Here is a 27,278-nt window from a genome sequence, read left to right on the forward strand (position 1 = left end):
GGCAGGAGCTAGAGAAAATGGAGGAAGTGGACCTCTCTTATAAGCTCCCTGCTGACAGGTGTGATGCATGGGGGTCTTATTGCCTGACCAGCAACTCATCCCTGGAGCTGACAGAGAGGAAAATACTCTGTCCTGGGAGGCTGCATGCTTTCCCCAGAGCATGGCCTCAGTGTTTAATATTACATCTCTTATGCTTACAGATGACAGGTGCTTTACTTTGAAAGTTAAGTCAGCAGGTCCGCGTTTCTGCAGCAGTAGCAGCATGCAGCTTCACATTTACACAGTTACAAACACTCAATGCTAGGAAGCTGTCCACTGCAAGTGTAGTCCTCTACAGCTTTGAGGGTTAAGTGCCTTATACAGGGAATGTCAGAGGTGACCATTCATTACCCTCTCCCACCTAAAAGCAATTACAAAACATCTAAAATACCTAATACACTGATTTATAGTTAAATAAATTCCGTTTCTCATCTGTAAACATTTTCTCTGGCTGTAATCAGTTCCCTTTGTTTACTGCTCTGTAATGTTATTGTCTGTTTATGTTTCAAAGTCATGAAAGTTTGTACTCAGTAGCTAAAGGTGATCCTAATAAATGAATAAACATAATCCATAGTTTATAACAGACAACTTTCTTGTCACAAACCTAATTATATATATAAAATCTATGTTACTCTTACTGCATGTTAAAATGTTGATCAGGTAATCATTATACCCATGATCAGAACATGTAGCCTGATTTACTATAAGCCAACATCTGAAGTCTTCAGTATATTTTCATTTGCATAATTCTAAGCAATTTTCAAGTTTCAAGTCTGACAGTAACTGAAACCCTTTGCTTCTTTTATAGTATAGGTGTATCTTGGTGATGATTTTAAGAAGTAACAGGCGAGAGAAGAACATTCTCTGTGGCGAGTGTGCTTGGTTGCCAGCCCTGAATCATACCCAGCTGTGGTGTTTGTTGCTTGCTGGTCCCACATCAGCTCCGCCAAATAGAGCTGAATGGTGAACCAGTGGGCAACATTTAAAATGTCACTTCAGATACTTCAGAAATCACAAGGTTTTTCACCGTTTATAGTTTAACGAAGTGATTAGCCGAAGACCTGCAGGTATTTACTGCAATTGAGTGAAAATTAGCCACATCAGCCACCCTGGCCTAATGTCGCACCAGTAAAAGAAGAAGGCTGCTGCATGCATGTGGGGTACTTGATGAATGCCATCAATTATCTTTGGGTATTGGTTCAATGGAATATTTACAATGTTATTAAATAATATAATATATTTATAATAATAATATAATTATGTGTATGAAATGTAATACAAAACCTTGCAACCATTTCATCAGATATTTACAGTTCGCATGGTCACCCACAAAGTGCTGGTGAAGAGCTCTCCTTCATCCTATGAGGGATTACAATGGCCTTCTGAGGCCAAAACACTATCAATCTTACTCATCTTTAGTGAACACTCATTATCTAGTTATCAATGAGAGTCCAGAGAGGTTCCTCCTTGCGTGACAAATGATCAGCAGGATTGGCTTTCGCCCACTGTCCTGCAGAAATAAGACAACGAAGGTGATTAACCTCTTTAAGACACAGGAGGTTGACATTTGTGACCTCTTTAGAACGGTTAGTTTAACTTTTTAAGACAGATGTATTCCTGGAATAAAGGAAGACTAGATGCCTTTGGATTTTTCCAAATTATTCAACAGTGCTATTTTGTCCCAAACACACAGTCAAAAAAGGAAAAAATAAAAATGAACTATTTTTATAAAAAAACTTTCATCCATATTGCCAGTTTGTTGTTCCCACTTGTCGGTTGAGTCATTTCCAGGAATGCCTTCCTACTGTATGGCCTCATACATCATGTCTACGTACTTCATTATAATTTATGTAAAGCATAGTATTACAAACCATAAAAAGCAGCGAGTATTGCCCAGCTCAACTTTGAAGCAAAAATATGGCCTTCCCACCTCAGTCAAAATCCTTCAGACTTCTTTCATATACATGAAAGCTAGAGGGCTTATTGTTTGTGTGTGTGTATATGTATATATATATATATATAAAAATAAAATTTCATTGTGAAATAGTAACTCACACCATGCTAAAGCATTAAACTGGCACTGCTGTCCTGGTCTCCAAGGACTCCTCGTTTATCTTTTCTTAAATCAAGCTCATGTAACTGTTGCTGAGGACTTACAAAAATATCTGAAAGCGTTAATTACAGGATAATGGCACATTAAATGCCCCTCCATTTCCCAAGATCCCCTTGAGTCAGCTGCTTTACAGTAATGACATCATCATTTGGTGACCTTATTGAGTGATTTTGACACAGCCCTTTGTCAACCAGAACCAAAACCAGGAAACGACCATTACTACTGGGGTACAGTGTGTTTACTTCTTGTGGTAAATGGACAAGGAAGTACTTTAGAGTTCAGTATGATTCTCATTCCAAAAATTATGTTCAACATCAATTTACATTCAGATGTTATGCAGTTTTTGAAGGTTTTGCATTCCAATACAACATGATGTACATTTTATTAACTTTATCTGCATAATTTTGCTGGTTTGTGTGGTTATCTACAGTAGATATCAAATCATTAGAATAGTTTTATTCCACAAGTATGTTGAACTGGAATTATTATTTGCCCAAACCAGCCTCATTGAAAGAAGAATACTTGAGCTGCGTTTTTAAGTCTATTAATTACCCGTCTACTTTTCAATGAGTAAAACACTCATATTTAACATGATGAAAATAAATACAAGCTAATCCATTTTCCCAGAGATTTCTGTCCACATCAGCATTCTGCTCCAGCCTATTTAGGGCAACAAAAGGCCAATGTTCAGTTTGCAGTAGCTGGTACATTTTCAACTATTACTGAAACATTGTCTTGGAAGACCAGTTTATTTGATGGCACTCTGAATTTTGATGAGAGATGACAATGGGCATTTCATATGATCTTGTGGTAAGTAACTCTGCTTAGCTTCTGTCATTGTAAAGTCTCCACTTACAGCATGTGACACCAGACAGCGCTCATACTCAAGGACTGAAACAATAACAATAACATGTTGTAAGCAAATGCCCCTTCCGTTTAATCACAGCATTTCACTAAGGCACAGCAGGGAGGCAGAGTTAGTTGGCAGCCTGCTCTCCGACCAGAGGACCCTGATTCAAGACCCTGTGTCAGCCACAGAAGTCTCTAAATGGAAACACGATCCGCTACAGTCACCAGAAAGTAATAAGCTCCATCTGACTTTGACCTCTGACCTTCCTGTAAAGAGAGATAAGCTAAGACAATTTCTGTATTGAATAGATATCTGCCTGCTGGAGATTCTACATCAAACCACCAAATTATTCAATGCTAGGAAACCTCCCTGATCAATATGCCAATGGGTTCACTATTGAAATAGTCTCCCTAGCAAAGCATGAAAAATTGTCAAGTACAAAAAGCAACAAATGTTTAGTCAGCTGTCTTTTTTAACTCATTCTTGAAACACACTCTTTTTCATTTTTTTTTTTTTTAGATAATCTTTTTGGGCTTTTCTGCCTTTAATTGACAGAACAGCTAGGTGAGAAAAGGGAGAGAGAGAGATGGGGGGGAGGCATGCAGGAAATCTTCACAGGTCGGACTCGAACCCTGGACCTCTGAGTTGAGGCATAAGTCTCTCAGTATATGTGCTCTACCCACTGAACCAACCCGGCCACAGAATCACCCATTTTAGTATTGTTTTAGTATTGATTTTGAAACCAAGATATATCAAAATATTTTAAACATCAGCCCATTATTTGACAATGGGAAGGTGATGAAAGCATCCATGAGTCACTGATGAATCGGGTTTGATTAGGAGAGAACCTCATATGAGCAGAACTACTACAAGGCTGCAAACATTGATTCAAGCTCATGTCACACTGGTGTAACATGAATTAAACATATTGAATAGCATTAGATTAAGTAGCACTGATTAAATAACCATCAAATAATATCAATATCATTATGCTCTGAGGTACTTTTACAAGGAACCATAACCATTAATAAAGAAATCTAAAACTCCAGCTCTAATTGGCTTTTGCAGTGCAGTCAAATTTAGTATGTTGTGGTCTTCCATCAAGACATCCTCAATGGGCATTTTCTTCCACAGTTAGAACATCTAAAACCTATATTGCAGCTCATTAGAGACACCCTCAAACAGGTTTTAATTTGCTGGTCTATTAAAAAGCCAACTAAATGTGCTTGCATTTGACATAGAAAGTGCCTATTTTTCGTTGAGCCTGTGAGAATGCATTAAAAAAACTACTATTGCAACCAAGCTTGGCATAATTATCTTAAATACAGTGTGCTATCATTAGAAAACAAGCTCTCAGCACTGATTTGTCATAACTTCTGTGATTTCCATAATTCCCTTCCTGCACTTGATTTTCCAGTAACAGAAAGCTGCAGTAAATATGGAAGATTACCAGCTGTACTGGTGCAATCAGTGTCAATTAGATGCTAACCTACTCACAGATTTAGTAATAGGGAAAATGTATTAAAAGGTCACAAGCCAAAATCCAACATGCTATTTGATGTTACTGAGGCACACTGTAAGCGCTTTTCTTTGCTGAGTGTCCAGCTTGTCACAAAGTAAGTAGCTGAATTTTCCATCAAAAATGCAACCCTAGAGTCTCTCTCCTGTTTATGTTAAGCTACCTCTAGTCTATATCCTTGACGTTCCACTTCTGGGATTGCTCCGTTGCCGCCGGAAAATCTGTCGGATTTCACTCATTTAGGCCGGATATCCGTTGCCTTGGGCTTCCTTTGTGTTGGCATTCAACTCCAGTCGATTTACGAGGACTATGGTTAACCTTTTCTCAGATCTCTGCAAGGCAAACCCAGACAGCTAGCTAGACTATCTGTCCAATCTGAGTTTTCTGTTTAGCACTGCCCAAGACGATTGTGATTTGTTTAAAGAAATGCCATTAAACCAGAGCATGTTTTCCTCCCATCCCTGAATGTTATGTGGAGTAGCCAGACTCTCCTCCAGCGCTCTTTGGAGGAGGGTCTGGCAAAGCGAGACTAAGCTACCTCCAGCTATGACTGTAGCTGGATCACTGGGCACCATATGGCAGACAGTTTAGAGTTTGTATCGGAAACAGGCATTGAATTTAAGTAAATTAGGGTGGTTGATTATTTATTAATAAATTCAAACTGGTGCAGGGAACTTGCAGATACATTTTTTTTTAAATACTCTTCTCATTGTCATTCATGCCACATTACCATATGATGCTGTCTAAGGGAAGGCAGACTCAATGTTTATGAGTAAACAAAAAGGAGAAGAGTGTGAACATTGGCTAACGCGGTCACAAAATGACGGAGCCAAATGTGTGACAAACAAAATGTCACATATGCCCCGTGAAACGCTGTGCTCTGTTGTCAGGCTTTGTGGTGTAGCAACTGTCACATGTAGGCTATGGCACTTTCTCTTAGCAGTGAAGGTGATCATTGGCTTGCATGGCCACTTTCTGACCTGCGACTGCATGTAATCTACTCTCTCATCTACTTCTGCTGTGACTTTTCTAATGGGAAACATTAAAATAATTCAAGATCAACTGCTCATTCTTTGCCTTTTGTCATCATTAACATGGGCTACAGTAAAGTGTTGACACCATATATAAATGAACTTGACTTCACTCTCTCTCTGAAAGCTAAGATAGAACTCTCTCATCTTAGTTCACTTGTAATCAAGTCAGGAGTTCTTGTCAAGAATTAGTACAAATGTAGCTGATAAAGATAATCATGTTGCATTTCTTTGTCAAAAAACCCAACAGGATTATGCATAGCAAAAAGCAAGCGATTGGTTGGAAGTAGGCTATATGGGTAAATCTTTTGGCCTAGTGTGGGAGATGTAAATCAGTATCAGTTATGGCTGGTTAAGTCCATCATCACTGTGAGCGATCCTGTCATGGCAGATGTCAATAGGTGGCTATACTCACACTTTATTCCAAATTTAAAAAGTGGAGGTGTAAAGCTGTGCTACGGCTGTGCTCAACACAATGCAGAAATTGCCTGCAGAAATTAGCATGTCCCTCTTGTATGTATAATAAGCTTTGTGATTGCAGGATATACTTGTGTCAGAATCTGCCTATGGTGAATGTAAGAACACCATCTGGGTTATCTGTTCCAATTACTAGTGCTGGTACTGCTTTTCATGGCTAGTAGTACTAACACAGTTTTTACTCGGTATCTAATCTGGGTAATTTCTAATCCCACACATAGCAGCTCTAACCCCGTATTGTAAAACACGCTACTCACTCAGTTACAGACAGTAGCCTAGGCTATTTGTAATTCAATATTTCCATTAGGTCACTTCCTCATCCGCATTGGTCTGCCATGCAAGCAATTTGATTATAATGCAATCTCCAAAGTGGGTCACATTTGCACCACAGGAATGTTACGTTTTCATTCAAATATGTTCATTTATTTTTCCCTCTCATCAGTTGAGCTGCTCGTGCTGCAGGATACCACCTGTTCGGATGAAGCCTCGTCGCTGTCTGTCACCTATCAAAATGAGCTATAATCTCTGACATTATTAGCTAGAAATCAGCTGTGTGAGTCTCATCTTACCTTTTTACAAGACGTTTCAGGATCCTAACGGACTCGTAGAGTTACATCAGTTCAGGTCCATTAAAGTGACTTCCTCGCGTTTACATCCCCAAACTGATCAGTGAGTGTCGACATCAAGTTAAAGGAATGACCTGCGAAATGAAGGATGAGCCCTGAAACACCACATCACCACAGCTGTAGCCCACTCCTCTTGTATCTTGTTGCCCTCTTTGTCACATTGACGGAAGAAAAAAAAAAAAAGAAAGACAAATTATGAACGAGTTGTTGGTTAAATATGTCAGCTTCTTCACTACGAAGCGGGTGGTCGCGCGACAACACGAAGGCTAAAAGAGCGGTTAAGTATTTTTAGGTATTAAGACGAATGTCTTTCAGTATTTTCCGACACTGGCGAGGCGTGCAACGGATAAGGCATGATTGCTGCGCGCTCCCGACAGCACAGGCTCGTGCGCGGGTCAGACGCTCCGTGGCCGTGGGAGTGAACCGCAATAAGAAATAATTCATGGAAAAGAGGTCGGCATTTTGACAGAGCGAAAGCTGCTTCTTCATGTTGCACATTTGCTTTGAATACTAACAGGTCATTTCATTCCTGCAACCTCTGAATGAACATGAAGGCGTGGGCCTATTTTTCATTAAATGTCTCATTTGAATGTGTTGATTATATACGGAGTCAAAGCATGGAAACCAGAGAAAATAAGAGATGGCAATTGTAGCCTATTGCAGCTAGCTATAAGTCTGAAATTAATTTGCCATAACATCCATTTTCATTATTCAAACATTTTTAAAAAGAACGTTTGCATTGAACCTCCCATATCAATGAATGTACATTCTTTTCACGTTATTCATGTTCCTTTATATGGGTCCTTTTCATTGACATTATAAGACTTGTTATGTAAGACTCCTTCCCTGAATCATTCTGTAAGAGCGGCTTTATTCCCTCGGGGCCTGGATTGTACACAGTGAGAAAACTAATAGGCCCTCCATGAGAGAAGAGACACAGTGGGTCACTGGTACCTTGGTTTCTGCCACTATTATAAGGATTATTTTCATTTTCATGTATTTGGTGGATGGAGCAGCGCAACCTCTCCCTGCTTCCCATTAAAACAGACATACAGACACACACACATCACAGAGCTGCAGTAGCCAACACAGCCTGGCTGTACAGTACTGAAGAGCCTTAAAAAGAAAAGCTCCTCCAGATACTGAGGCAGGGTGGGAAATGTCCCCTGAGCTTCACTGCTGAACCAGTCAATAATTACCTAAAGCTACACTCAACTCAAGGTTTACATTTGTCTTGTTACAGTATTCACATAATGGGACTGCAACAGAAGTAACACATTCTGTCTAAATGAATGCTGTAGAGTTGCCCTGTTTGTCCACATTAATTGCAAGAAACACTGCAAGGTAAACTAAATCCTGAAACCTTTCAGAAATTATTTTTAGGATTACAGTATGTCTTGCTATCAGCTAAATCTTTAAAACTGCAAATACTTTTTTTTAACGTCGTTCTTTAGCCACACAGTTATGACATTTTTCTCACCAACTTCATTGGTGAGATTTACAAAAACCAAACCTTCAGACAGGTTTTAAATAAGTCCATAGTTAAGTTCCGTTTTCTAAACCATATTTTGGGTGAGACAAATGCCAGTTAGTGTGAAGAGAAAGCCAAAACTGAGTGAAAAAGATGTATTTTTAGATTTAGCTGTGTGAAAACAAATAACAGTTTCCTGTTTCTTCCATAACACCATAACCCAACTTTAAACCTCTTGCCCTTTCCTGCAAGATTCCAGTTTTGTGTGCAATGGTAACACTGTAAACATGACCCAGGTTATAAAAAGACTGAATTTTCCTTTAACAGCCTGCTTTAAATAGTATGCAATAACCTTTGTACCCACATCATGACTGTTACCACTCACTGATTTTGCTTGAACAAGCTTCTTAAGAGGTAAAATGATGTGGATAACTCATGAAATGTCACTGCTTATTGTGCATCTGTAGGAAAAAAACGGATTCATTATAACTGTTTAAATGTTTTATTTCGTAGGGCCCAGTTTAACACTGTTACACAGACTTCCCTCATTTTTGTTAGGTGTTCTTAAAAATTCAAACAGAAGCTGAGGAAAAGACCCTTTTCATGCAACAACCTAAGAGGATGAAAACAAGATGAGAGAACAGAAGTTGATTGTGTATGCAACCAACAGATGTGTGTGAGAGAAAGAGAACAATAGATGGAAAGGTTGTGAAGGCAAATGAGTAAAATGTTTCTCTTCATAATGGCAGATTCACCTTTCTTTTAGCAACTTTAAAGCAATGTTGGCGCAATTTGATTCACAAACGCGTCCAAACATTTCAAGTGAACAGCGGTGTTTGAATGTATGCGTCTATCTCTGCAGGAGCTGACCCTTCTCTACCTTTATCTCTAAATATATTCATTATTGTCAGGGTAAAGTGAGTCAAGACTGCTTTAGCAAATCTGACAGAGGGTGCGTGAATTAGTAATCCATTTACAGAATTATAATAGGCATTTATTAATTCTTTCCTCCAACACTTAATAATTGAATGGCTTGCAGCAAACAAATCAAACATATTTCTGATAATAGTTCAAATGATTTTCGATGAAGCTTGTGTAACAAAAGCTTGTTTTAGCTTGGGTTAGCTTGTTGTGGATGATTTATTTTTGTACCTTAGATTTAAATAGGTCCATCAACAACAAGACATGACAGGAGAGTTTGTTAAAAGAATCAGACTGTCCATCTCTGGCCTCTCCTGTGTGATGCTAGGTGACCTGGAAGTAAAAAGTAACAGAAGGCATTCCCGCCCACTGGCACCGGGCTGCCCCCACTCCTACCGTCAGTTCACACATCACATCACAGACACACACCCGCACACACACACAGCAGCTCTTTAATACTTGAATGTCCTGCTGATATGCTCCCTAACAATCTTTTTTTCATGTCCTCTCAGCCCTTTCACCTCTCTGTGTGAAGGAGTTTGTGTGCCTTACAGTAAGAGGTAGCCTTATTTAGTTGTACTCCCAGTATGGTCCCCTGTGACTGACAAAAAGGGAGGTTCCAGGCCAGACAAAGTACGCCCCATCACCTACTCCTCTGCAGGGAAAGCCCTTCTGGCTCCAAGCCCAGATAACAGAGAAGGGCTGAATGTAGGACTCAGAACTCAGCTCTGTGAAGATGTTCCAGGAACCACAAACCTATTTTTACAATGAAAAGAAGGAAACATTGAGTTGTTTACCGTTTACTGGGTGAGGCTGACATCTTTCAGCATCTGCAACTTCTGCCAACAAACAGAAGCGTTGCCTCATACAATTATTGACAGACTTATTTTCACGAGTGACCTTGAAGTATAATGTGCACACGGTTTAGGTATCTGTCTTGTCTCATGTGTGGCAGTAAAGTCCCTGCTGTCAGAAAATGACTGACGACGGAGAAGTTCCCGAGCTGAGGAGAAAAGAAAACGCAAAGCAGGTCACTCTGTAATGAAAGCCGAGAGTTTTCGCCTCGCTTCATCACTTATCGTTCCTTCAGAGTCCTTAATGTTTTTTCGCCTGCACCAGAGGATCGTTCATCTTCTAAGTAGCCTTGTCAGTCTCTCTACACTGGGATACAGCAGTGAGGGGGCTGCTAGTCCCCTAATTTAGATGTGAAGACAAGAGGAAACATGAGATCAGATTGTTGCCTTCATTTCCTTATTCTCTGATGGTAAAAAGAAGTTTGACATGCAGCTTCCTCTGGTAACTGGTAAACTGCAGCATACATTATTAACTTAGGACAATGCTGTCCTAATATTATACACTGACTAAGTGTATAATATTTACTGCAGTTTATGTGGCAAGCACAAACATTATTTACATGTGAGACTTGAATTATTTACAACAAATTTGAGAAACATTTATTTCTGATAATGTCATCTCTTCCATTTTAAGTTTGTTCTTCCACATTAGTAACCATGGTTACCATATTGTGTCTCTATGTATTATAGCCAGCTGCTACCAGCTGAAATGGCTGAAGACGGTAATGAACATTGTTGTGAATGATGAGGAGTTAGATGCTTTCTTAACAAGGACAGTCAAGCATGCCTTCGCTGATGTTGTGCATTAGGCAGATGCTTTTCAATAAGCTCATATTTCCCAGAAGTCTTGTCTTGCCATCTGAGATGGATTCTATCTACTTGGATTGTGTTTTCCCCCCTCCCCCTCCCTGTGTTCTCCTTCTCCCACAAGATGCCTCAACTTCACTTGGCTTAAAAATAGATATATCCCCCTGGTGCAGCTTGAGCCTAACTTTATTTTCATGGGGGAAATGAAAAGCACACATACTGTGCTGGAGGGACCGAGGCAAAAACAATAACCTTCATGATCCAATGACAAATCCGTTTTTGTCTGTGTAGGATAAAAAACGTACGAGGAGGAGCAAAGGTCCAAACAAAAAGTCATTTTACTGAGGTTTAGACCTGTGTGGCTCACTGTTCTTCATAGAGCTCACTCACTGGGCTTTAATCTTTGAATTTCACTTTGGTTTTGATCCTAAATTAGTCCTTGCCATCTGTTGCACAGGATTGCAGCCCACCTACTCCTCCAGAAATCTAAAAGTGTTTTGAATACCCAAATGAAAAACCAATGCTGCTAAATATTTGAACAGTAGTTTTTATGGCAGGTTAATAATCACAGCCATATGGATATTGATTTCTCACCGGCTGCTGCTGACTTCAATTCATCTTTCTGATCTTTCTTTGTGCACACAAGCAAACACCCAGGAGATATGCAAAGAGAAAGATTCAAATACAGACACATTCCTTTCTAGCTCTATAAGTCCTCACATCTCATGTGGAGACAAAGGGAGTGAGACAGTGAGAAAGCTGGGGGAGACAGAGGGACAAATAGAGTGAATGAGAGGAGGAATAAGGTGACATTGCAAGAGAATGGAGATGGACAAGGACATGACGATAAGCAGGAGAGGGAAAGCGAACGCTGGAGTCAGAGTGTGACAGACAGGCAGCGGAGGAGAGCAGAGAGGAGAGGAGGGCAGGGGAGGGGGAAGGGCAGGCGTGGGAGAGATGAGAGTTGAGTCAAAGCCCCCGAGCTCTGCTGATTTCTCTGTGAAAGACACAGTGCTAAAAAGATGGATAGCATGTGCCCTCTCTGCCAAGGCATGCCCAAGACAATGACATCATCGTCATCAAACTAGCAAGGACACAAGGCCAGAGCCCCAGACTCACGCTTGGATCTTTTATTCAATATTATTCACTCACTTATTCATCATATTCCTTGCGCTCAGACTATCGCTTTGCACTGACACCGATCATAAATAGTCTTCATACTTAAAAATCTTCCTAAAAATAAAATAGTACTCTTACTTCTACAGTCAGACTGTCATTTTGAACATCAAGAATAGTCTTCATAAATCAATAAAAATATCCACAAAATAAAAATATGTACTCTTAATCTTTAAATACAGATACAGCCATATATGAACGCTTTGGTGCGTAGCACAGGAAAAAAAATCATCACAGGTTCAAGTTACAATTACAGAACAGGAGAGGGGATTTTTCTCCTTCATACTGTATGTGTTGTGTGAGGCTGATATACTGTTGTTGCAGGCGTTTAACTGTGGTGAGCAGTGGCGTCACTGCTTGCGCTCCTTATCTGCGAGTCTCTTTGCTTTATTCTGGAGGTAACGTGCTTTGCCCTCCTCAAAACGTCTCTGCTCCTCCTCTCCTTCAATCTGAAGAAAACAGACAGAAAAAGACAGACACATTCATCATTTACACATATTGCACACTGGAATGTTTCCCTGCTTTATTACATTAATCGTGGGCATGAAGCTCTGATCTAATTTGCCAGTCTGTGCTGTTGTAATTGTCATTCATCTTCTTAATGTAATACAGAATGAATAACTGAAACTCGGAAGAGGCTCTATATTCGAGAATGAAAAAGTAGAATGCATCTAAGTAAAGTTAAACTAGGGCTGGGCGATATGGAGAAAATCAAATATCACAATATTTTTGACCAAACACCTCAATGTCGATATTGCAACAATATTGGAAGGTTGACAATTGGTGCTTTCACAAAATATCTTCACATTTAGATTTTAGATAAATAACCATCATAATGTGGATATAATGACTAAGTGGTTAAAGACAAATAATAGAACAGCTAGAACAGTCTGGTAAATTCAGAAAATGACAACACCTGTACTGTAATGTAGCCTTTGAAATCAGGAAAAGACTAAACTTACCATGTAACGATATTACGATTCTTCAAAATCTAAGACGATATCTAGTCTCATATCACGACATTGATATAATATTGAAATATTGCCCAGCCCTAAGTTAAACAAAACCATGTGAGGTGATTTGAAGAAATTTGCAGGACATCAACACATTTGAAATTCCTTACACTGCATGCTTTTTAGGCATTTCAATTACATGTTAAACAGCGCACGAGCATTGTGAATGTGTGTCATCTACAGCTAATTTTATATTTCTGCAACGCTGGCAGCAAGGCCAAAGGATTGTGATGAGTCTGTCCATGAGTCCAGTTCTTTGGCCATGAAATATAATATTATTAGCACATCTACCAGATGCATTCAATTTAATGTGAATTTTACAGTAAAGTTACCTTAAAGGATAACTACTATGGTTTTTGGTGACTGTTGGCTTTTCATCTAATACCAATAGGTAAAATCTCTCTTAACCAACATTTTGGTCCATGACAAACTAATTTATAGATTTCCATGAAAACGGATGTGTATATTACAACCAGCTGAATGAATCCCAATGTTTTCAGCTGTACCTGTCACATTTTCAGCAGGTGGACCCAAATGCAAGACTCTTCCAGTCAGGAGTGCAGAACAAACACACTTTATTGTGTGAAAACAACTACAAACTCAAAACTACAGACGAACAGAGAGAGACAAACCGACAAGAGACAAAGGAACACAGGGGCGTAGAAATACACAGACCAATAAACAGAAAGACAGGGGATTGGACAAGACAGTAACGAGCAACAGGTGAAAGTGGAAACGGAGGGAAACTAACGAGACAATTGGGAACAGGTGAGAACAGAACTGGAGGGAAACTAACAAGAGAGGAAGTGCAGAACATATACAGGGAAGGGCGGAGACAAAGACAGATGACAGACAGGTAACAAACAGAACACAGATAACAAAATACACAAAAAGGCCACAAGAGTGGCACAAAGGCAAGCAGTCTCAGCCGGATCCTGACAGTATCATTGCACTGTACTGTAGAACCATCCTCTACTTCCATAACATGGTGTTATATGCATATGCTCACACAGTTTTAGCATACCAAATACATAATATATTCAGTCTTTCCTTTAGGATTTTTTTTAGCAGTGGGGGCAGGTCTGTCCGAACAACAATCCTCCCCCTCCGCCAAATGTTTTACGTATGAAACAGAACTGACACTTCGCTGCAACACAAATATATTTATTCGCACAAAATGAGGCATATTTTCAGTTGTGATTGAACTGTATTTTTTGAGGAACTATAAGGCACTTAACATCTACAACAGGTCTACACTTAGAACGGACCCACCGCTGTGACGTTTTTAGTGGAGCTGTTCGTTTAATAGTCAACTCGGAAGAAAGCAAACGTTTTGACAATAAACCACATCAACACAACAGTATGTGGAGTTAAACTGGACGAGCCCAATAACCTCTGAATAGTTCTACTTGTTGTTAAATTGCAATGTGAGCGGCAGCCGACGCGGGGTGCATTATGTCGGGAGGATAATTTAAAAGGCAACCGCGACTACATTTTTTGTACAGCCCTATTTCTGATACCGTGGTAGCAGAAATTTTGCCACGGTGGGCCGCCACTACAATATGAAAATAGAGGGAACACTGATATACTGGTTTTACAATGTTTAATAGCACCATCACACCCAGGGATTCTGGGAAGACCTCCTGGATGCTATCACTTTCTGCCAGTGAAGAACAAATCTTCTCTCGCTGCTGATTTGTGGGAGGAAGCACTTGCTAGCCTGCACAGTTTAATTAGACTGCCTGGCAACCTCGTGGCTTAAACAATAATACCACCACCGGTGACAGGGTCAACACTTTGGTGCTGCCCGCATTCCCACTCCCTTATCTGCACACTGTTCTAAGGAAGCAGGAGAGTGTGTTGCATGTTCTTGTATGTAAAAGTGAATAATAGCATCATCTTCAGATGGAGACTCTTTGCTGTGCACATGCACACACCAGGTGGTTGGCAGATTAAAAAGCACCTGCCACTCAGCAGCAGTCTGGGTGCAAAGCTGACAGATGGCACCTTAACGTTATGGAGAGAGCAGGGTGGTAACAGAAATGACAAAACATCATGCTAGGGACAAGCCCAGGGGTCTGGGGTCTCAAATGTAATGAGACTATTAAAATAGTGACGCTGAGTTACAAACACAACACCGGTGGGAATATTTCAATTCAATTTCAATTCAATTTTATTCATAGTATCAAATCATTACAATAGTTATCTCAAGACACTTTACAGATAGAGTAGGTCTAGTCTACTCAATAATTCCAATAATTCCCCCAAGAGCAAGCATTTAGTGAACACTGGCGAGGAAAAACTTCCTTTTAGAGAAACAGACCCAGGCTCTTGGTGGACGGTGGATGGTTGTCTGACGGTGCCGGTTGGGTGTACGATGAACAGTGGCAATTATAGTCACAATTGAGATAATGGAACTATGACTAGAAGTAGTAGTTGTAATAGTTAATGACGTAGCAGGGCAGTGCAGGGTGTAGCAGGGTGTAGCAGGGCACTGCATATTTACAGTATCTCTGTAGAGCAGGTTCAGGAGCATACAGCTGTGGTATTGGTGTGTTTGTTGTATGCTGGTTATATAACAGTCGACATACTCACTCAATTTTGCTTTTGCCATTCGACTGAAAGTAATGGACAATTCCAGTTCATTGACTTTCAAAAAAGAAATAAAAGAGAAAGACCAATTTTCTGCGCAGTTCCAGCATTTTCAAACATTTACATGAACAGAAATGCTGCAATCTATTTTTACAAAACTTTCCTTGTTTAAAATCAGTAAACATGCACACAATCAGGAGCTGAGTCTTGTTCTAGTGTGTGAAAGTTACAGATTGTGTACAGTTACACAGCAAATTCATGGATATGAAATTGAATAACAAGTAGTGTATGTGTAGGCCTTCCACATACTATGAGGAATATATACAGTATGTTGCTCTCTGTTCATATAAAATGCTAACATAATGTTATTCAAGAAGCATATTTACAGGATGTCTTTTTCCAACGTCATCACTACACAAAAAAGCAAGTGTTTTCATTTTAAATGGTTAACAATTGTTGCCTGTGCCTGTGTGGACTGGAAGCAGAAAAATGTGCAGGGAGCCGGTCATTACAGTATTATTGAAACAAGCCCAGACAAGGTGATTTGGGACCCTTGACACCAAACAGTGGTTTATAAATAATCTACTTAAGCACAGTCACTGCGGGTACCAAAGAAACCCATCATTTAACACAACACACTGATTTAAAATGATTTCATTACAAGCCCAAAAATAGTTTAGAGGGACTGCAGCCCTGCAACCACATCCAATCAAAACAAAAATGTTAAGACTTCCAGTAGAATCAGTTAAACCACCAGTAGAATCAGTAAAATAATGATTGTTTATCTGTTGCATCTCAGTGGAGTATCCAAAGATAAACAGCTATTTGATACAAGGTTGGTGAAGAGTGAACATTTACCAGTGTGTGTGTGCGTGTGTGTGTGTGTGTTTGTGTGTTTACATGAAGCTTCAGGGGCAGCATTGATATAAAGCAGCCCAACATACCAGATGTGACACAAATATATATTCAAACAAATATATTTGGAAGTGCTTGGTATATTTATCAACAATGTCTTTGTACCTTTTATTCTAATTGTTTTTCTCTCTCTCTCTCTCTCTCTCTCTCTAAGGCCCCTGAGGACTTAACCATTATTTAATTACACTTTTAAAGGCATAGTCAGCTACAGCTTGAGATGGTTTAATGACCATGCCAATTAAAAGGAGCTGTACACCTGAATACTTCTAATGAAGAATGACTGTTAATAACAATATGATGTCCTCTAAAGTTTCTGTCCAAAGCAAAGGAAACAGATGAATCTGGCAGGAGAAATGTGAGACTGACTGTTAGGGTGACAGGTTCATGTAAGCACTGACTATTGATACATTGGACTAAATGTAGTAGTCTGTTATAATTTAAACTTTACTGATGAACAATTTCTCCTTCACTACTTGATTATGGCTCAAAATGCATTTTCCAAGAAGATATTTCCAGGTGCTGTTTTTCTGTTGCCACCTGAGTTGAAATGAAAAATCAGTGTTATCTCACCTGGCCAAACAAAACTACGGAAAGACTGTAAGTGGACATATTATGCTTTTCCGTATTTTCTGTCATATACACTGTTATAATGTCGGATTGTCATGTTAAACATGGCCTAAACTTTAAACAATGAGGAAATTGGGAAAACAGTCACGACCAGTCGAATGACAAATGCTGTGTAACCAGTAACATAGCTCAAGCACAGCGTTTGTCGTTCGACTGATTGTGACTGTTTTCCCAAGATGGGATGTACCTGCCTGTATACGTGAAGGTACAGTCTTTCTAAACTATCTCTTTAATAAACTGTCTGTACACTTACAAAGTTCTCAATGCTTCTGTTTACATGTAGGGAACCCTCATTATGCTACAGTGGAAGCGTGGTGTTATTTTGAGCCTTGTTAGTTTATGCTCATGCGGATCACATTTGCATAACTCAATGAGAAAATTCAATGCTTGGCTCAAAATGTTCTTTTGGTGTCCCCACGTAATTGGTATTCCCACAGTGGCTCCAGTCTAATAACTGTGATTATGCAGGATCATCAACTACTACTGGTGACTTTCTGATGCAGAACCTATCAACCCTGCAAAATGCAGTCATGCTTATTTAATAGTGTCTTCAACTTGAATGTCTCCAATCGCATTGCTTTGTACATTTCAGGCAGCAAGTAAATTCATGTGCAATTACTGTGCATTGATTTATTGTGCATTTATTGTGCAGTATTTCTTTGAAATCAACATGATTGTATGTGTAACAGTTCAAGTTCAATGTCAAGAATGATGGCCCACATTGTGTAAAACACAATGGCTCCTCTTTAAGCAACACTGGCCTCTGCAGCCATGTTAGTGGCTCTGTGAGGCTTTTAACTAAATGCTAACATCAGCATGCTAATTTTCTCTAAATTCTAATGCTTAAATGTGGATTTATAATGTTTTGTATTGGTCCAATTAAAATTTTTAACCGATAATGGCGCTGGATGAAAAGCTAAAGGATCACCAACGTCATGAATATCTGAACCAAATTCCATGTCAATCCATTGTATAGTTATTGAGAAATTTCCCTCAAAACCCCACATGTGAAATGGACACAGGATCATTGAAGTAGTTAGGACACATCACATGGGAACCGTGGATGTCTGAACCTAATTTCATGTCAACACATTTAATAGTTGTTGAGATATTTTCGTCAGGATCAAAGTGAACCGACATCCCTTGAGACACTACCATAGTTAATAAAAATACAATTGTTACAATGCAAAAAAAAAGAAGAAATAAATCAATGGTGAGCCGCAATAGATCACACTGGAACACAATTCAATTATGAATTAGAATGCCGTCCACTGTGAACCAAACAAAAAGTCAGACCTCAGAGCCTTGGCTGACCATGTCAAACAGCCAAGAAAAACAGCTGTTTCACCTGGCGTGCTGATCGTCCATTAGGTGGACAGTTGAATGGAGTGTGACAAATTGTGTAAACTTGAAACAGGGACAAGGCTTGTAAAGGGGACTGCTCGGACAATGCCAGCAGAATGTCAGAGGGGTTCCTTTGTGTTGGCACGAGCTGTTATTAGAGTGGGCATGGGGCATCAGTGGTACTGTGAAATGCCAGTGTCTCAAAAGTAGCACTAAGCTGTAAGTAAGTAAGTAAAAGCCATCTGGGCTGGCATGAGTGTGGATACCAGCCAATGTGCAACAGGGAGAGACAGAGAGAGATTTATATAACTAATATAAATCCATCCTAATATTGTGTTAATGTTCATATAACTGTTTATTGTGTTCTGTCCGAATATTTGGACAAATTGTATGTTGATGCTTTGGCAACATTGCTATTGAAACTTTCATGCCAATAAAGCCCTTTTGAACTGAACTGAGAGTGAGAGAGACAGAGACAGAAGGAGATACACAGAGAGAGACCCTCATACACAAAGCATGACATTTTAGACAACGCTAAAAGGTGTTTCATTTGTGGACATAAAACATATCCTTTCAAATACTCAGCGCTGGCTTTTCCTGAATGTTGAAAGGACCCCTGTCCATGGATCTATCTTTTAGTCATGATTAATATTTTATGCAGTTTTTCAGCTATAATATGTTGTAATCATTGTTATATGTGTATTGATGTATGTCATGAATGCAAAGTATATGTTGTAATCATTGTTATATGTGTATTGATGTATGTCATGAATGCAAAGAAGTAAATTAAAGCAAAATAAGCCAGCAGTGGGTTTCTCAAATGAGTCTGAGCTTTTAACTGCAATATTTGAGGAAAATAAAAGAAGATATTCACTGAACTAAATCACCTTGCTAAAGCAAGTTTAAAGTCCGAAGTAGATTTTCAGAAATGGATGGACCTCAATCAATAACTCGTTATTTCCCATTTTTTGGGATTAATAAAAATCTATCTATCTATCTATCTATCTATCTATCTATCTATCTATCTATCTATCTATCTATCTATCCATCCATCCATCCATCCATCCATCCATCCATCCATCCATCCATCCATCCATCCATCCATCCATCTATCCATCTATCTATCTAATTTAAGGAATAAATAATTTGCTTAGCTTAAAATTACAAATACTCAAGACATTTTGAAGAACTCTGTTTCCGGCTCCTTCTCTGGCACTGCTGAGGGTCATTATAGGACATGTAGGCAATTAATAACAGACCTAGAACTGGATGAGATAAAAAAAAGAAGTGATTAACAGCACTTCTCCTGTTTTGTCTGAATAGGTGAAAGTTACAGTGTTTGCTCTATGAATGTGCATATTGACACTTATACCAACATTGACTGAGACCTGGCTGAAGTTTCGTTGTGGCTATGCATATAGGACATTAGAAGCTTCTATGCATAATCATGAATAAGGTATAATCAAAAACGCCTAATATTCATAATTAACCTCCGTCCAGATGCATGGACTGGGGCGCAATGAGAACAAACGTTGGTATGCTCTGTGGGTTGTGCCATGAATTACCACAGAGTCAGAAATATTTGCAACTCTGGCACAAGTGTACCCGTTAACCCATTGCTCATTGTCTTGAATGGGAGGCATCTAAAAATAAATGTGCATCACTTCATGTGGACTACATGCGGTTGCCATGACAACCATGCTTGTTTTCGTGTCACGGGAGGCCAGCTGAGTCTCTGCCAGTGAGGAGATGGAAGAGAAGGAAGGAGGATGAGATGAAGAAAAGAGGGTAAAAGAGGGATGGAGGGGAAGAGGCAGAAGGAGTGAGAGATGAAGGGAGAGATGGAAAAGAAAATGGCAAGGAGAGATATGATGAAACATTGAACAAGGAGAGGAATAAAGAGAAAACAAGATGTTAGAAGGACCTTCAACCTTCTGTATGTTCACCAAAAATAAAATGACTTGATATCTTTATATATCTTAACCTTTGTGCCTCTGTAGAAGGATTGCTCAATGTGCACACAGTTTTGAGCAGCAACAACCTTTTCATTCATACGGTAACACACATCCACAGTAACACCACATCCCTTTACCACCATCTGGTATTCAGTATGCACTGGCCACTGGCTGAGGATTCACAGTGCTGACCTTCTGATAAAAAGCCAGTTTTTCTAACCTTGAGGCAATCGTTACCCCATTAAAATGATCAGAACATACGCTGGTCAAAGGTGCTTGCAGGCATTTTCAATCATTTCTATTCTGGCCCAGTGCGCTCATTTATTATTTCAGTACTTTTCAAGGGTACTGCTGCAGAGGGGTGAGGCATCCCCTGATTTCCTCCCTTTTTGCTCATGCTGTCCTCTATCCCCACTTCAGTATTACCCAAAGTGTGCTATGTTGGTAACAGCCCTACAACCCTACACACACACACATAAACACACACACACCCACACACCCACACACCCCGCCCTCTCTCTCTCACACACAGAGTCCCTTACCCCCTACTGAGCTAAAACGGGAAAATCTAAAAATAGTAAATGCAGACAGCTCAGTGAAGAGAAAGCAAGGGTAAGAGAATAGGGGGAAAAGCACCTGCAGTCAAAAATAGGAGAAGCTGTCCTTTCAATCACGCTATTTATAGAACACAACTGGAGCAAAAATCTTCCATGAAAATTTCATTAGCAAAGGTTTGACAGGCGTTTTGTGGCGTTTTTTATGTTTCAGTTGAACAGGATTCAGTGAAAGAAAGATCTGACAATATAAATACTTTAAAGAAGAGACTCAACCTGATCCTCTGAAATATTTTGAAAATAATGTCATGAAGTGCAAATATAAACTACAGATGATCAATATTCAGGTTTCAAAGTCACAGTGCACCTGAGCAAAGAATAAGCACCTGGAACAAATAGTAGAAAAAAGATGTTTGTTTTATAAGGCATGAGGATGTTTAAGGATGAGGAATGAAGGAGAGGAATGGGATTCTTTGTATAAGGAACATCAGGCAGCATGGATGGAATGAAGGCAGATTTATTTTTAGAAAATACATACAAGATGGTGCAACTTTCATGTCTGTACTGACTCTGACTCTAATTCTTCCTAACCCTCCACACTGACCTCTCTCACCTGGAGCAGAGAAACGCGTATGTGAGAATGCTGTTCATGGACTATAGTTCAGCATTCAACACCATTGTGCACTCCAAGCTTGTCATCAAGCTCAGAGACCTAGGGCTCAACACCGCCCTCTGTGATTGGATCCTGAACTTCCTGACATGCAGACCCCAGGCTATGCGGATAGACTCCATCACATCCTCCACCCTGACTCTCAGCACTGGCGCCCCTCAGGGCTGTGTATTCAGCCCCCTCCTGTACTCCCTGTTCACGGACGACTGCGTGGCCACACACAGCTCCAACACAATCATTAAGTTCGCTGACTACATGACTGTCATCGGCCTGATCACCGATGGCGATGACACGGCCTCCAAGATAGCTTATCGTGGAGCCAGGACAACGACCTCCATCTCAACGTCAGTCATTAAGGAGCTGATTGCGGACTAGAAGAAGCGACAGAGAGAGGGACACACCCCCATCTCCATATATTTATTTGAGTAGCATTGTTGGAGCTGCCTGAGAACTAAGATTTTCATTGCCAACTACTTCTGTTATTGTTGTGCACATGACTCATAAAGAACCTTGAACAGTAAATATGAAGCTACAGCCAGCAGCCATGGTTAGCTTAGCTTATCAAACAGGATGGAAACAGCTTGTCCGGCTCTGTCCAAAGGTAACAAAATCTGAATACCAGCATCGCTAAAGCTCACTAATTAACCCGTTATATCTTGTTTGTTTAATCCAAACAAAAACGGGTAACCCTTCCTTATACAGCCTCCTAATTACCAAGTATTTACCTTAATTTAAGTTAAGTTAACTTATAAGTTAATTACATGATAATACTATTACATTATTAGGTAAATACCACTGATAAGGTTGTCAGGATATTACCAAACAAATAATAGATTACTCCCTTTGTTTGTTCAGTCAACACCAACTTGTACCATATAGGTTCCACAACATTACTATGACAAACATGAATATTTACCGATTAAATAAGTTGACCTCTCCGGGAACCATCACCTTATCGTGGTGGAGAGGTTTGTGTGTCCCTATGAACCTGAGGGCTGTGTTGTCTGGAGCTGTGTGCTCCTGGCAGGGTCTCCCAAGGCAAAGTGGTCTCAGGTGAGGGGCCAGACAAAGAATGGTTCAAAAACCCTATGAGCCAACGTAGAAGAGGTGAAGTTACCCTGCCCGGAGGAAGCCCGGGGCCCCCGTCTGGAGCCAGGCCCAGATGGTGGGCTCGTCAGCGAGCGCCTGGCGGCCGGGTTTGCCACGGAGCCCAGTCGCGCACACCTCGAAGAAGCAATGTGGCAACTCCCTCTCTATCTCATGGGCCCACCACCTGTGGGAGGAACCGCTGGGGTCGGGTGCGCTGCTACATGGGTGGCAGTGAAGGTCAGGGGCCTCGACGGACCAGACCCGGGCAGCAGACGCTAGCTCTGGGGACGTGGAACGTCACCTCTCTGTGGGGGAAGGAGCCGGAACTGGTGCGGGAGGTGGAGCACTACCGGTTAGATCTGGTGGGGCTTACCTCTACGCACAGTCTCGGTTCTGGAACCATACTCCTGGATAGGGGTTGGACTCTTTTCTTCTCCGGAGTTGCCCAGGGTGTGAGGCGCCGGGCGGGTGTGGGGATACTCACAAGTCCCCCGGCGGGCGCCGCTACGTTGGAGTTTACCCCGGTGGACGAGAGGGTCGCCTCCCTACGCCTGCGGGTTGTGGGGGGGAAAACTCTGACTGTTGTTTGTGCATATGCACCAAACAAGAGTTTGGACTATTCGGCCTTCTTGGAGACCTTGACTGGAGTCCTGCATGGGGCTCCAGTGGGGGACTCCATTGTTCTGCTGGGGGACTTCAACGCGCACGTGGGCAATGATGGAGACACATGGAGAGGCGTGATTGGGAAGAACGGCCTCCCTGATCTAAACCAGAGTGGTTGTTTGTTGTTGGACTTCTGTGCTAGTCATGGATTGTCTATAACAAATACCATGTTCGAACATAGGGATGCTCATAAGTGTACGTGGTACCAGAGCACCCTAGGCCAAAGGTCAATGATCGATTTTATAATCATTTCATCTGATCTGAGGCCGTATGTTTTGGACACTCGGGTGAAGAGAGGGGCGGAGCTGTCAACTGATCACCATCTGGTGGTGAGTTGGGTCAGGGGGTGGGGGAAAACTCTGGACAGACCTGGTAAGCCCAAATGGGTAGTGCGGGTAAATTGGGAACGTCTGGAGGAGGCCCCTGTCCGACAGACTTTCAACTCACACCTCCGGTGGAGCTTTTCGTGCATCCCTGTGGAGGCTGGGGGCATTGAACCCGAGTGGACAATGTTCAAAGTTTCCATTTCTGAAGCTGCGGAGAGGAGCTGTGGTCTTAGGGTCTTAGGTGCCTCAAGGGGCGGTAACCCACGAACACCGTGGTGGACACCGGTAGTCAGGGAAGCCGTCCGACTGAAGAAGGAGTCTTTCCGGGATAAGTTATCCCAGAGGACTCCGGAGGCGGGGTACCGAAGGGTCCGAAGGGCTGCAGCCTCTGCCGTGAAAGAGGCAAAGCAGCGGGTGTGGGAGAAGTTTGGAGAAGACATGGAGAAGGACTTTCGGTCGGCACAAAGGTGCTTCTGGAAAACTGTTCGCCACCTCAGGAGGGGGAAGCGGGGAACCATCCAAGCTGTGTACAGTAAGGATGGGACAGTGTTGTCCTCAACTGAGGAGGTAATAGGGCGGTGGAAGGAGCACTTTGAGGAACTCCTAAATCCGACTAATACGCCCTCTATGTTAGAGGCAGAGCTGGAGGATGATGGGGGATCATTGTCAATTTCCCAGGTGGAAGTTACTGATGTAGTCAAACAACTCCACAGTGGCAAAGCCCCGGGGATTGATGAGATCCGTCCAGAAATGCTCAAGGCTCTGGGTGTGGAGGGGCTGTCCTGGTTGACACGCCTCTTCAACATTGCGTGGAAGTCTGGGACAGAACCTGTGTTGTACAAGTTGGTGGTAAAGGGTTACCCAAAAACTGTGTAGAAGTGTAAAAATGTCAAATTTTGGTTTTACAGAGGGGGGTTTGTGCAGGAGTATTTACTCTTTTGGGTGCCAAGATCTGGTATCACAACAGCCACATGAATAAATGTTATTTGATAAGACTATGTAGAACAATAGATGGTGGTAGAGGTAAAATAGAACAGGGAGGCCAAATGTTTGTCGCACTTAGTTCAACCCTACATTACTAGGCATCATTGTGTTTCCATCCCTCACAGTCCCATCTCCAGGTGTTAATTGGATTGACGTGTTAAACCTTATTTCCTGCATGTGATGGGTGTCTTTTATACACTAAGGGACTGACATCTATAAATAGGTTTACTACCATCAATAGAGTTTGGATGGGCTCACTTGTTTTGAGCCAATCTCATCCCATGTTTAAGCCCTCAGTAAATAGTGATAAAGCCAGAAATAGCCCTGATTGAGCCTCGTACTCCCTTCTCTCGCTCATATAAATAAACACACACGCATTTGTGCTCAGTGATCTGTTCAAACACGTGCACCTCCACACGCTAAGCCCACTCTGTCACAAACAAACCTACATACATTAGAGCTTTGTCTTTGTTTTACACACAAACACATATAGTCTGTCTATATTGTACGTCTATCCAACATTTTCATGCACACACATGTCTCTATTTCTGTCCTTGTTTATTTGACATGCTCCATCAGAGCCCTGGCAGCCCTGCCTCAATTTAGATTTCCATTTATAGTGTTGATGATGAATTATTAAAATCAGCAGGACATTTCTTTTTTGATCCTCCCTTTTCATGAAATTGATGTGAACAGAGAAATTACAATGACTCTAATCATCGCTGCAAATCCCAGGTAATGAATGCATGGAGGAAGGCAGACAATGGAGCGAACCAAACGTGGGCTTTTGTGAAATGGAAATGGGGGACTGACGGGCGCTTTTAAAAGGCTGACCAGCGGAGTCGTACACAATCAAAGCACATTTCCGGAGAGCCTGTTGTTAAACAGACGTGTCATAGTGTTAAAGGCCGATGCTGCACCTTTAAGACTGTGTGAATGTTTATGGCAAGAGGGTTCAACGTAGCACTTGGCAACATGACAACACACCTAAAACAACCCTTTTCCACACTGCCAAGCTTGGCTTTCTTCCTGCAAATTTCTTATAACACGCTTGTGTTATCTGAAACATGTCAGGACATGGTGTTTTGTACGGGGGCCATCAGGGGCAAAAGCAAATTAAGAAAACATCTTCATTTATTTGACAACACATGTGCAGCGTTTAGCAAACGCACTGCAAATACATACAACACAACCAATTACACAAATGCTCTGCAACTATAGAAACGATGCAAAAAGAAAAGCACACAATCCCCGAAAACAGAAACAATGCAAAAAGAAAAAGCACACAATCCCCGAAAACAGAAACAATGCAAAAAGAAAAAGCACACAAACCCCGAAAACAAATGCAACAAAAAAAACACTGAATCCAGTTTACACAACGGAAGTTCTCCAGGCCGCTAGGGGGCGCGCTAAGTGGAAAGGCAGGAGCATGCAAGTTATCCCAGAAAACAGCTTTGTGCTTTACCTCTGTTATTTAAATAATTGCTGCTTGGTCTTCACTTTGAATGCATTTATCCTGGCTTACTCAGTACTCTGCACATACTTAAAGTTTAATGATTAGCCTAGATGTAAACTCTCTGAATTTTGTACAAGTGTGTGCACTCAAGAGAATAATGACCTGGTGTTGATCCGTCAAATAGCACTGGAGCTGCCCACTCAGCCCATGCCATTGATAGACACTGTGCTATACTAAAAATCAAAGTCAATGCTATTATTACCAAATTTATAAAAAACTTTTTGATGGAAATGTTACCAGGTCTGGAATAAGTTTATGAATTATATAAAAGATGGAAAAAGGTGCCTCTAACATTTAAGGGCAGGAAGACTATTATTCTAATTTATTCAACATCCTTCAGCCAAACAAGAAATTCAACATCAAACAGAATATGAATAGTTGAGTCACAAAATATGGAGTGATAATCTTTATCATAAATATGAATGTTAATCAATTTAATGTTAAAACAATTTGCAATTAAGGGTGTCGAAATTAAGTCACAATCTTGAATATTGAATAAAAAAATGGAATCGTTGATACTGCCACGCCCGGTCGGCTTGTCAAGCGGCAAAAAAACACAAGTTCTGCGAGTCAGTCAACCTCCTGTAACTTAGCTAGAGCCAGTCAAAAGATAGCATGGCAACTGCAGATGCTGGAGACCCATCGACAGAACTTGAGCCCCCTCCTCTTTCACTGAAGTGTGTGACAACGTTTGCGTTGTCAACAAAAAAGCCACAGTTTTGCAAGGTCTGCTATGTGTGTGTACCATATTCTGTGCATTTACCATTGCACATTAGCCTATCAGCTAGCGGATAAGCAGCTTATATTGTTTATATTAGCGAGAGCAACAAGTTAGCGGACTGCCCGAGTCGCCCTCTTTGCTATCGGTTTGCTCAGCATCTGTGCTGGTTCGATGGTGTTTTAAGCCCCCAACTAAGCCTTCAAAGCAGCGCTGCGACCGTCGTCTTCAACCATAACCATTGCCTAATCCTAGTGCCTTCAGGCAGCGCTGACTGGAAGACGACGTTGGGGTCTTTAACATCAAACTCTGTGTGCTGCGAAGAGTCTGCCCTCAGGATTGTCGGTAAGCGTTTTTTTTCTTCTTACTTTATTGACAAATTGTCAAGTTTCCAATTGACTGAAGACATGTTATTGTTACATTATGTT

General features: G+C 41.0%; 2 protein-coding genes across 3 annotated transcripts in view; both read right to left on the minus strand.

Annotated features, from left to right (window-relative positions):
• Positions 1–7,044, minus strand: part of gpr153 (G protein-coupled receptor 153) — a 36,036-nt gene extending 28,992 nt beyond the window's left edge. Inside the window, exon 1 of the mRNA XM_028582853.1 lies at positions 6,599–7,044. The gene's annotated coding sequence lies outside the window, so the exon portion shown is untranslated. The remainder of the gene's footprint in view (positions 1–6,598) is intronic.
• A 4,779-nt stretch (positions 7,045–11,823) lies between these two features.
• Positions 11,824–27,278, minus strand: part of acot7 (acyl-CoA thioesterase 7) — a 63,793-nt gene continuing 48,338 nt past the window's right edge. For both annotated transcript variants that reach the window (XM_028582906.1, XM_028582905.1), the window contains one exon: positions 11,824–12,333. In XM_028582906.1, coding sequence (XP_028438707.1) covers positions 12,235–12,333 — 99 coding nt within the window. In that variant the 3' untranslated portion in view covers positions 11,824–12,234. The remainder of the gene's footprint in view (positions 12,334–27,278) is intronic.

This window comes from Perca flavescens, chromosome 7 (genome assembly GCF_004354835.1).
Source record: "Perca flavescens isolate YP-PL-M2 chromosome 7, PFLA_1.0, whole genome shotgun sequence".
NCBI classification, from domain to species: Eukaryota; Metazoa; Chordata; class Actinopteri; order Perciformes; family Percidae; genus Perca; species Perca flavescens.